Below are 12,256 nucleotides of genomic sequence, written 5' to 3'. Positions count from 1 at the left end.
TGGCAGAAAGCGCTGTGGAGCCCTTTAACTGTGCGTGCAGCACCAAATCTGTATTTGAGGCAGTCACAGTGGAAGAAAACCCCAAACAACATGGAAAATAATACCTAATCAATATTTTCTGATGAAGATATAAAGCACTTGCCGTTTTATCTCATCATTTGATTTTGATAGCTGGGGAAAATATGGCAATATATAGTGATACTGCAATATCGTGATAATATCGTACCGTGACTCAAGTATCGCGACATGTATCGAATCGCAACACTCATGCCAATACTCACCTCTACCCATACCTCGGGTCTCATTAATCTAAGATTGGATGTGTTCTATACTAAGAGTGCATGCCCAAAAGCCAAAAATGGCATTATGCAAAAGATATTTCACATTCATGAAACCATATAAAAAAATAAAAAAAAAAAAACTATTTTCTTACCTAACCCACAAGTGTTAGGCACCACCTCATGTTTGGCCCTCATTCAGTTACAAATGGTCCTTGCAAAGTTACTCATTTCCTTTTTTATTTATTTGACAGGTCCTCCTGAGTAGTCATAGCTCACCAGTGCAAGTATAAACTGGACTATGATATTGGAAGCTTACAATGATGTCGAGCTATGATTAACATTTAATATGGTGTTATATTAAATGTCTGAAAGGACTTTGGTTCAGTTTTTCTCCTCATCATGTTTCATGATTTTTGCCTCTATTTCAAAATATACGTCCTAATAGGTGGGAGACGGCATTGTTCCACGGCAAGTTTGTTTTTTAATAGATCACATCCTCTTCGTATAAAGTTGTTTACAAAAGTTTCAGAGTGTCCTAGAAGCGCCCCAGAGGTGTGGTCCTCTGGACACTTCTCTAAAATACGGCTGGTCTATTTTTCACTCTTAATGCTTTCAGTTATTGTCAATCTAGAGTAGAGTGGAAAATTCAGGCAGTAAGTCGGTTGCTAAAAAGCAAAATAGATTCAGTGGGATTTCAAAGTTAAACATTACATGTCCATATATGATCCAATTTTACTCTAAAAAAAAAAGCAACATCACGTGCAGCTTCAGCAGGGAGTCACCGGAGAATCTCATTTCATTTGACACCATGGACAACGAAATGTTTATTATGGAGGTGGGGGGGGGACACACTATTTTATATGGCACAACTAATCTGTTTTAAAAAGAGAATACCAGAGAGGAAAAAAGCACGAGCTAAAAGGTAAGGTGACCAGATAAAGAGCATGCATGCATGTGTAGCGAGCGCTTGCACTGGCCACATAATCACTTGATTGTTCTATTTAAAGCCCACATGTATATACTACTACTGTGTGATGATCAAATCCTCACGTTAGGAGTCCAACCGCTTCGCTCTGATACTCTCCCGTTTGAATAGGGTGCTTCGCAGAATCCGCCGTGCGAACGCTTTCAGTGGAACCCAGGGGCGAGAACTACCAACATTCTATACTGTTCTGAACTCCATAGGAAGCCACTGTAGCTCTGTTTGGTATCAACTGCTATTTGAATTAGCTAAAATAAAAAAAGATTTTTTCCTTCATAGTCTTCCTCTTGTGTTTAGTTTTTCTTACATCATCAGCATTGGTCTCCTCCATCGGCAGATCATCCGCCTGCCCAGTGAGTCCTTCATCAGTTTGACTGGTGCCGCCTATAATAGACAGAAACACAAATAGTTATTCAAATAGGAAAGTTTCAAGATTCTATAAAAAAATCCTTGGAATGGGTTGGTGGGTGGGTACCTTCTGACTGGATGTCCCCTGCGTTGGCGCTCTCTGACTGAGCGGTTCTCTCCACCACAGTCTGCTCTTTAGGCTCCTCTGACCTGAGACAAACATGATTGTTTTAGACATTAAAGCCTTACAATAAGCTCAACTTGAATCAATCCAAATAGAAGCTAACATAAAAAATTGGTCAATTTGGGACTGACGCCTTCCAAAAAGACTACAAAAACCAAAGTTACACAAATGTAGGGAACAGGTGAAACTCTCACTTACAAAACCACAAACATATGAAGGTGCATGTCTCTCAAAGAACACACGTTAGGAAATCACATAATTTTGTTAAACATGAGATGGGCTGTGTCCAATATCCTTTCATGCAAAGGACTGTGGGAATCCATACAGGTCCTTAGCAGCAGATAAGGAACCTCAGGAGGTTCCTATTCTTAATGAGAAGGCATCATGCTTCGTCTTCCTAACTCCTTTCTTACTGCCAGTACTATTCGTACAGCACTTCCACGTAGACTAAAGTTGTCCTTGATTGCAAATTAAGTGCTAAGGCACATCGGAAGGATGAAGGACTCCAGAAGCCATGGACTGGAATTAAAGACTGTTTGTTCAAAGTGGAATTTATCCGTCAAATGGAGCAATGTTTAATATAGATAATAAAACATATATATGTCATAATATATATATAATAAAACTAATTAACGTAATGTTGAGTAGAGTAATTGTTTGCATCCCCAGCTAATATAATTTTCTAACTTTTTACATTTCCTGTTTTGGAGGCAGCAAAAGTTTGTTTCTATTGTATTACTACTATTCAGTATTGGACTGAAGCATCACTGATTAACCTTTTCCTGTGTTCATTTGTAGCACAGTTTGTGTTCCTTAATATTTAAACCACTGATCTCTACTTTTTCACTAGATTGCTGATAGGCTGAAAAAACTGCAGTCAACTGCAGCCATCTTGGTACTCCCCATTCTCATGGAGTTGCGCCATAAAAATGCCTACATGTGTAGCATTTGGCTGCAAAAATTTGGCTCAGGAAAGACGTTTTACAGGTAATTGCACAGTAAGTGGAAGCAAGACACAGACACAGCATCAAAGTATATGACATCATGTATGCACAATTTGCAAAAATAAAAATACTATAGCATTAACAGACATATACTTGTGATTCAGTTTTGATATAAAATCTTGGAATTTTATGTAATATGTAATTACTAAAACAATGTCATCAATACATGTATATTACATCTTTTTTTTTTTTTTTTTACAGTGTCCTGTCTGGCAATGCGGCAATAAGAATAATTGTCTTTATGCCAAAAAGAGCCCAACAGATTTTACTTTCACAAGTGTAGCAGTGTGGCAATTGCCATACTGCTCCACTTGTTTCATGCATATAAATTGCTTTATTTTAATTATGCAGGGAGTTTAACAGTTTATATGGACACTGCAATGTAAATAGAGTAGAAAAACAGAAGAAGAAAAGGAAAAAAGGAAAAAAAATGTATACTACATCTAAATCATCAGATAGTGTGTGTATGCAATATTCTTAATATCTGAATAGAGCAGTATTATGCTCTATTAATGCACTAATTTTGTTGTGATGGATTTGTATGTCATATTAAATGATTTAGAGACTTCATAATCACTATGCAAACTTATGTTGACCATAAATGACAGTAATCTACTTATGCTATGAAAAAGCAAGCATGTCAAAGTGATGAATTTATCTATATGGATTATTACGATGTGACAGCTCCTCTATATTTGGTATTCATTTTTTACCACGGTCAATAAAGAGTTGAAATATACTCTAGCTAACAAGAAAACAAAAAAAATAAATATGCGCACACCTGTCTGTCTTCTGCCGCTTTGTTACAGGTTCTTCAAGTTGCTCCTCAGAGATCTGGCTATTTCCTCCTTCCACAGCACCATCTGTCAACAAGAAATTCAAAGACATATAGAACTTTACCATTTATGGGCGTGCTTTGTTATATTTCACTATGTAGAACACTTTAAATTGACACCACGCTAATCTTTTCATCTGTAACAGCAGATACGTACCTGTCTGAGTCTCGTCAGCCATTTCATCTGTGCTGTTAGCTGCAGCCGGTTGGTTGTCGGGGCTTCCTGAAGCCATCTGCTCACTATCCCTCTTCCTGTCTGGCTGGCGAGCTGCTGCATCCTGCACACAGAGACAAATCATTATACTTCTATTGCATTAAATGCAGCTGTTGCAACAGCAATGTACATAAATTGTTAACGTTAGTCAAAATTAATATTTTCAATTCAAAAATGTATTCAAATGCAATACGATCATCTTCCATATTCACAACAGGAGTTTCACAAACACAGAAATATAAATAAAATGATTTTTTTGTTATTACTGTTGCAGAGATGGAGGAGGAGGATGAAGCTGTTCCGGCGTTGAAGAAGCGAGAGTGCGGGTGGAAGGCTCGTGCAGCTGGGAAACCCATGATGGGGGATTTAATGGCCATTCCCATGGGAACTGGCCCGAGTAGTGATGACCTGGCTCCTGCAGTAAAGAACTGCCGGAACTGCTGCCCACCCATCCCAAAGCCCCGCATGTTACCTGGATGAAAAAGCAGCATGAGAGCAGACCGATAGATGGGCTTTGTTAGTAGTGTATAGGTTTAGACTAAAACAGGAAAAAAAGCAACCTGACAACATTAGTACTTCCAACTTCAAAAAATCCAACTCTACTGTTATCTCAGGGCACTGCGTTATAAAGACGACTACAAGCTGTACCTTGCATCTGTTGCATCAGGATAGCACTTTGCAACATTGGATTGGGGGCAATGAGGGTTGTTTGGGTTGTCTGGCACAAGTTGACCATCCTAGGTGGAGGGGCCGCCTGAGTAGGAACGGGAATGGCACTGCACAAAGACAGATAGTAAATATTCACCAATATGCATACCCTTTTCCCCTCCAGAGCATAAAAGCTTTCTTTAAAGCCTGAACATTCTAATAAAAAAAAAAAAGAAGTCATAGTTTCACTCATCATAAAAAAAGAAAAGTCTAAATTAACTGAGCAAATTAAGTCTTTGACAGCTGAGAGGTGAAGTTTCCCTTCAGCCTTTAGTCTTTGGAGGCTCTAACCCATGGGTAACGAATTAAAAATCAGCAGGGTCCAAATAAAGAAAATCATCAACCAGTAAAGGTCCGGAGAAATTTTTAATTAATCTGTTACTTTAAACATAATTTAACACTAAAATACAATTCGGTGTTTATGCATCCATGTTATACATTGACTTTTCAAATAAAAACATTAAAAATCGAAAGTGTTTTTTTAAAGCTACAGTGTGTAATTTTCAGCGACATCTAACGTCCAGACTGCAGACCGCAGCAACATGAACATCCCCCCCCACCGCTTCTCCTCCCCCCCAACAGTACGGCGAGCGTTACGGGACAAAATGTCTTCCACGACGTCCGCATCACCTACCTTCTCAAGTGATAGGTTTGTTTACATAGATAATTTTACAGATAGTATTTCATTAGTCTGTGTTGGGTATAGATTTCAGTACCGTCTCAGTTCATCTCTCTCAACTTGCCGTAGTTACTTTCGAGCGTAATGGGCGATCTCGCAATCGCTAGTTTGTTGGCTCTGCGCTGCCGTAGCGCAAAGATGTCTGCCTCCATGGCTGCGAGACCCGCTCCTATGTAATTATAAATAAAGAATTCTAAGGCAACGCAAATATTAAGGTTAAGAGGCTGAGCTCATAGATGATGATAAAAAACATAGTTATGTATAATATATTACATTTCTGACTGTATATCCCTGTAATTATTACACACTGTAGCTTTAGGTAGAGAACAACAATCGATCAGTTTGGTATATAGACAATTTCCTGATTCACATATTTCATAAATCATCTGAACTGACTGTTATTTATTTTTTTATTCATTTATGGCTTAATTAGAGAGAAGGAGGCTTTAGGCTGCCCTAAAATCTATTTTCATCCATCATCCTAGAAGCTCTGACAAATTACTTACTTAAAGAAAGGAGTATTTCCCACAAGGTGTTGTGTTTAGGGGTGATAAGGAAGGTAGCATTTCACAAGAAGTTATAGTTTGCATGTAAGCTACACAATTTCATTTTAGTCTCACTTGATATTTTATTTTTTTCCTTTTATTGTAAACAAATACAATACAATTAGGTAAACAACAGACAAAACAAACATAACCCTTTCATATTATGCCATGATGAATTGAAACCTGTTGTTTAACTGAACATAATGTAAATAAAACAATAAAATAATGAACACCATGCCAAGAGACTGGAAGTAAGAGCTCGAAAGCATGTTTCTGTGGATCCTGTTTTCAATTCAAGCTCCGCCGCCAGAAGTTTGAACATCTTTCACACCGAAGGGCCTCAAATAATCCCCGGGGTCGAGTTAACGGTCTTACCGAGGAGTCTGGTGGTGATGACCGACATGATGAGCGGGAGGCGGCTGCGCTGGAGGAGGGGGTGGAGGCTGCTGCTGGAAAAGTTGCTGCAGCTGTCGCAGGTGTTGGTGAAGCTGTTGTTGTTGCTGCTGCTGCTGATGGATGTGTGGGTTGAACATCACTGCAGAAACGACAATACCCTCTGCTGGTTCGCACTGCGATGTCAGACAAACGTGCAAAAGTCTTTACAGTATAAGAACCTTGAATCGGATGGTAAAATATTAAGAATAACGGCTTTAATTTGTCCTTGAGGGACCTGCGGTTTGACAAACACTATAATCCTGCGCACAGCCTCAGACATCAGGCTACTCTCGTATTACAGAGCTACTGGCTAACGTTAGCTTAAATCATCAACGTTAACTTTATGCTAACTTAGCTCCGAATGAAAAACAGAACAAAATAAAATCCGCATTTAAAGTAACACCTCCAGCGAGAGGATATCGTATAATCACATAGAAGCAGGTTACTAATAGTTAGTTGAGGTTATTAGCTAAATATAATTACACCTGTCTAACGTGAGTGACGCTAATGTTATGTTAGCCATCACTCACATAGAAAACAACAGGTTAGCTTAGCACAGTTTTCACCTAGCCGGCTATTTCAACGATATAGCCGTTTAAAATAACTTTGTACACTTTACCTCGGGCTTCCTTTGATTCTGATGCAAAGAACAAAATGAGGACGCTGGTTTTAGTTTCTAGCAAAAGTCATATTGTTGAGTTAACTACTCGCTGCGAACCTGCTCCCCTGAAATCCAAAACCCCACAGAAAAAATAAAGGAAATTACTGGACTATATCGCCCCCTTGTGGTTCCCCTGGAAACTAAAAAAGGAGAACTGCGGCATTGTGAATTATTAAGAGTAATTTTGTTTTATCCTAGGATGAAATTATTTTAATTCAGATAATATTCCAACGAAAAAGACAATGATAGCTACATGCAGTGAAAAGATTAAATATTTAAATTCTAAAATAGAATGGTTTTACTGTGTTTATATTGTGCAAAGTGAATGCATGTTATAGTAATAGCCATATTCACATAGTTTAGTTTGAACTAAGTAGTCCTAATATGTTTTTAAAATCAACATGTTTTTTTCCAAGTTACCAGAAACCATGAGTGAATGAACAAGAAGGTTTTAATCCAGTCCAAATGTGATTGTTGGAGTAGTTTTTAAATGGGTTTTTTAACATTTCTTTGCAGCTTTGATTTTGAAACTCAAAACTCTGACTTTGCAAGATATAGGACACTGAAAGGAAAATATACACAAAATCAAATAAGTTTAAAGTCATAATTATATACCTGAATGAATGTTAACGTACATATTTGTTGCTTTGAATGTAAACTTTAATATCCAAACGTGTGGATTTTGTCTCCTAATTCTCTCATAATCAGTCTTACAAGGTGAATTTTTCTTCAGAAAACACCATTACGAGACTAGAAGTCAAACTTAGGTTTCAATCTGATAGTTTTAATTTAATTTGTAATGTGGGAAAAAATGAATATAATATTCAAAGTTACTGCTTAAACCATAGGTATTATTTAAGCCTTAAATAGTTGTTCACATTTCAAAATTCTGGCTTCAAGATTTTTATCCATTACAACTTGAAACCTTTGCTTATGTTTATGATTAAGTAAGGGTTAAGTGAATTATAAAAACTAATAATGTTAATATAAAACAGTGAAATGTTTTTAACCCCTTATAGGGCACTCAGTGAAATCCTTTGAAAATCAAAATTTCAAGCCAATAGTGTTATTGGAATCCAGGACAAGACCTTATTACCTTTGTGTCATTCAATAAATATGGATATTTTTGACGGTAAAAATTGTAACAACAAACGCCAATTTGCGATATTAAGAAAAATAACAAAAGCGCTTCTATAAGAAATTCATGAAAAACACTCTGAGAGGGAAAGAAACACATTTCAGAAAGAAAAGGAAAATACGCCACCAAGTGGTCAATTGAATGTACTCCAGGTCAGAGGGGTAGCCAGAATTTTTTTATAAGGGTGGCCAGGCAATAACAATGTACACTAAGGGATGGCTGAAAATACATAGGCACCAAAACCTCACTGTCAATCTACCCTGTTCCAACAGGAAAATTAACGAGCAAAACATCCATATTTTCAAAATAAAGACAAACTACACTTTCCCACAGCCTTTGCTAACAAATAGATAAATATATATTCAAACATCCGTGCTTTCTGGATAAAAGGTATAGTTGATAAAATTCTTTCAGGTTTGAGTTTGGGGCGAACATCATTTCCATTGTCATTACTTACCTACTTCTATCAATAATCATTCTGCATAAAATTGATATTTACAAGTAGCCTACTAAAATATCGTTTTTATTAAAATAGTTATTTATCTGTTTCACTGAAGACTCAGATGACTTGTAGAGACACATGATTTTCTCTTTACCCCATAAAACACAAAATCTATTTCTGCTTGAATTCTGTACTTATCCTCCTTTTTAATGTTAGTATATTGAGGTGCATAATTAACCACTGTGTCTTTGTTGTCAAGTAATTGTTAATACATGAAAAATCAAAATATTTTGAATATTCCAGTTGAGATTATTACTGCTGCCATCTATATTAGAGAGAAATAAATGGTAAGGGTGGCCTGTGATTGACTAAGGGTGGCCATACCCCCCTCGGACCCCCATCTAGCTCCGCCCCTGCCTCAGGGATGGATAGAGATCCTCCTCCTCCTCCGCCCCCTGCGGTGATTGTTGAGGATTGTTGTGGACAGAGTCCTGTCTCTTTGGTTATCTGACACCGATGCAGGCCTGCAGATGAGGGAGCAAACAGAGAAGTAAAGCGTGACAGAATCAAAATAAAATCATAAAGCTCATTCTGAACAGCAGGGTCCCTGCGCTGACAAAGAGGTTAGACCCTCCTCTAGCACCGCAAAGATGGGGAACAGAGGGATGGAGGATCTGATTCCTCTGGTAAACCGCATGCAGGATGCCTTCTCTGCCATCGGCCAAAACGCGAACCTGGATCTGCCGCAGATCGCGGTTGTCGGCGGCCAGAGCGCCGGGAAGAGCTCGGTTCTGGAGAACTTCGTCGGGAAGTAAGTAGCTTTATCTGATGGTGCGGGGGATGGAGGTGCATTCGGCCCGCTTTGCATCTATGTTATTATAAAGCAGGTTCAAAGTCTTTCCAAAGGACACATTAAGAACCGAGCGCTCCAAAGTGGCGCACGATTATCCGGGTTATTTCTGTTTATTCGCACTTTCTGTCACCGACAAACGCTCCGGCAAGCCGATTATTTAGTGGGGCCTACATAAATCCCCGGTGAAGTTTATCTGTTTACTCTCGCATGATGCATTCAAGGACCAGAATTCCCCGTTAGATAACTATCGTAAAAATAGGCATAGACCCCTAATTTACTGCCTCCATAAGAAAGATTCTTAGGGGATCAAAGTCATTTTAGGTCATTTTCTGTGCCGCGCGCACAGTTTCTGCCAGGTTATGTTGCTTACATGACAAGCCTTCATTTTGGTTTCCCCTCCAGCCTATTTAATTCTGAACCATCTGCAGAAATAATGCTGCCAGACCTTGTTCTGGTTGTTTTTCTGTCTGTCAGAGATGCTATTTTTACTGAAAGACATGAAATAAAGCAAAGTGTTGCAAATCTGATCTTCTTTGCTGCAGTGGACAGTGACCTTGCAGTGTGGGGAAACTGAGTCCACCTGAGCTTTGAGCCCTTTTAGCTCAGCTCAAACCATCTGTCTACCAGTATCTATAATGTTGTGTGTAAAGCTTACTACACACAAAGCTGTATGGGTGCAAAAAAAGCCTTATTTTTTAAAGAGAAATGCTTGTTTTTTTGGGGGGGATGTTTAGTGGATGATTCAGCATTCACCATTATTTGTCTAAGTGAAAAAAGTGAGGTCACATTGGAAATGCATCATATTCACTGATTCCTCTGGGTTCATAGATATGTCCAGCTATAGATCCAGAGGTAATTCTATACAAGTTTCCACCATAGTTCAGGTAGCTGATTCATAGCTGATCTCCATCCTTACTGAGAGCAGGTTGTGTTTTCTGTTTACATGTCTTTATAATCAGGAAATCATAGCCACCACATGAAATAAACTTCAGAAAAGGAAAAACATATTAAATTAAACATCATTGTAATGGTTGCTGAATTGAATTAAACTGAATCAAATCCATATCTTAGTTTAAAATGACTGTTTGGATGTAAAATTTGGTAGCCTATTAGATCATCCCCACCTTCATGCTGTTCATAATCTTTTTGTCCAGTTCCTCAGAGCCATCCATTTTAGAGCCCACGTTTGATATTTTAGTGAGCAAAGAAGGGAAGATGTGAACATTTTGATGGTTTATGGCTTAATGTGTCCAAAGTTTTGAATTTGTTCTGAATAAATACTCTTTATTTGGTTTTTGGCAATTTCTGAAAATCATTTTTTTTTTCTTATCGTTGTATTGAGTATTTTTTTTTATTTTCTTAAATATCTGATCACATTTTCCTAATTTATTAGACGTTGTGTGAGTGTTTTGTGATTAATGTAGTTGCAGTTTAGATATCTATCCCCATCTTAATTTGCATTAACAACATGAATACTTTTTATTGCACTTCTTAGACTGATTTATTAACACTTTGTTTCCTCAAGCGGTTCAAGCTCTCTTCACCCTCATTTTGGAAAATGCTACGCTGCATTCACAGGGCTGTTGTCATAGTAACAGCTTCCAGCAGATAACGTATCTTTACCACAGAGACTGGAGTTATCAAGCGAGCTAAAAAGCTCTTACAAAAAGATGGTATTTGTTTGCTGGACCAGCATTTTTTTATCAGTGTAAAACAGCACCAGTTGTTTTTTTAATTGCTCTAAATTCAGCTACAAGAATCCTGCTCTACCTATTCATCTCCAAACCCAAATGTTTTGTGCCTTTATTTGGTTACATCAATAGAACCATAAAACACTGTGTGTTTACCCTTTTTTTCACCTTCCCATTTCTAACTTCCTCTTTATGTCCATATTGTAGAGACATCAGACAACAGAGTTCAAAGGCTGTTTTCCTTCTGTCACTAAGATAATTTGATGTAATGCTTTGTTAAATACTTAAATCTTTTATAGCAAAGTCATTGTGTATCCCATGACCCTTTTTAAACAGATATGCAACACTGGAAAAAGTGGAAGTGGATAAATCGACACAGTTTAGTGATATTCTGTTAAAGATTTGTGTTTTAAGATCAGTTGGTTTTACCTCCAGCTGTCATTTAAGAAACTGATCCATTAAAATTGGTTGAAATTAGTTTAATTAAGTTCAATTTAAAGAGTCACTTTATGTCAGAGATTGATGTGGATACTGCTGTTCATCAAGCAGAATCTGTTTCTGTTATCTTTTGCTTTGTTTGACCTTCGCTGTGTTACCAGTGGCCTTCTGATGTCTCTTGAGCTTTGGCTGTCTAGTTTGATGTCTGTCATCACATTTTGATCTTTGCTTCCCAGGTCAGCTGCATCAAACCATTTCTCAGTGGTTTAATAGATCACTTAGACAAGTTTAATTGTCATTTTGTATAAATCCTGTATATACAAAAAAAAAATTGTTTTGTAAAGCTTTCACACAGTGCATGAGCAGCAGCTTAGCAGGAAAATGAACATTTCCATTCCATAAAGTGCAGCAGTGATCAACTTTAAACAGTGTGTGAGAAAAAATATGGTCCAAAAAAGGAATTGATATGGAAATTCAGAGCATTTCAAGATAAATATACATGGTGCAATCTAGTTCTCTATGGTAAATGTGGGATTTATATTTTGTAAGGACCCTCAGTTGAATAAACACCCTGCTGCAATTCTTAAATAGTTCTACCCTTGTTTTGTAAGTTTAGCTATAATGTATATAAAGTTGCCCTTGTAGATGGAATAACATTTAAGGAAGTTATAAGAATATCTCTGACCTCTGAGAGAGGAAAATATTTAATTGGCATATATTTGACATCATCACTAATATATCACTTTCTAATATATGTTTAAATTATATGCATATATATAACATATACCAATATAATATATGCATATATATATATATAT

The 12,256-nt window shown here is 37.4% G+C and overlaps 2 protein-coding genes across 12 annotated transcripts in view; one reads left to right on the top strand and one right to left on the bottom strand.

Annotated features, from left to right (window-relative positions):
- The window catches only part of ciz1 (CDKN1A interacting zinc finger protein 1), a 12,801-nt gene extending 5,808 nt beyond the window's left edge, over positions 1-6,993 (bottom strand). The window contains exons 1-8 of the mRNA XM_015392781.1: positions 6,835-6,993; positions 6,156-6,349; positions 4,497-4,624; positions 4,115-4,320; positions 3,792-3,912; positions 3,581-3,662; positions 1,739-1,821; positions 1,571-1,647 (exon numbers count right to left, since the gene is read on the bottom strand). Of these exons, the coding sequence (XP_015248267.1) occupies positions 1,571-1,647; positions 1,739-1,821; positions 3,581-3,662; positions 3,792-3,912; positions 4,115-4,320; positions 4,497-4,624; positions 6,156-6,313 (855 nt within the window). The 5' untranslated portion in view covers positions 6,314-6,349; positions 6,835-6,993. The remainder of the gene's footprint in view (positions 1-1,570; positions 1,648-1,738; positions 1,822-3,580; positions 3,663-3,791; positions 3,913-4,114; positions 4,321-4,496; positions 4,625-6,155; positions 6,350-6,834) is intronic.
- Positions 6,994-8,923: 1,930 nt separating this feature from the next.
- Positions 8,924-12,256, top strand: part of dnm1 (dynamin 1) — a 61,277-nt gene continuing 57,944 nt past the window's right edge. For 7 of the 11 annotated variants that reach the window (XM_015392377.1, XM_015392361.1, XM_015392327.1 and 4 more), the window contains exon 1: positions 8,924-9,267. In XM_015392377.1, the coding sequence (XP_015247863.1) occupies positions 9,107-9,267 (161 nt within the window). In that variant the 5' untranslated portion in view covers positions 8,924-9,106. The remainder of the gene's footprint in view (positions 9,268-12,256) is intronic. The other 4 variants (XM_015392403.1, XM_015392393.1, XM_015392317.1 and 1 more) reach the window with 1 other exon arrangement.

Source organism: Cyprinodon variegatus, unplaced genomic scaffold (assembly GCF_000732505.1).
Source record: "Cyprinodon variegatus isolate N-32 unplaced genomic scaffold, C_variegatus-1.0 Scaffold23, whole genome shotgun sequence".
Lineage (NCBI taxonomy): Eukaryota > Metazoa > Chordata > Actinopteri > Cyprinodontiformes > Cyprinodontidae > Cyprinodon > Cyprinodon variegatus.
Note: the sequence above shows the minus strand (reverse complement) of the source record. Positions and strands in the feature narration are given on the sequence as shown.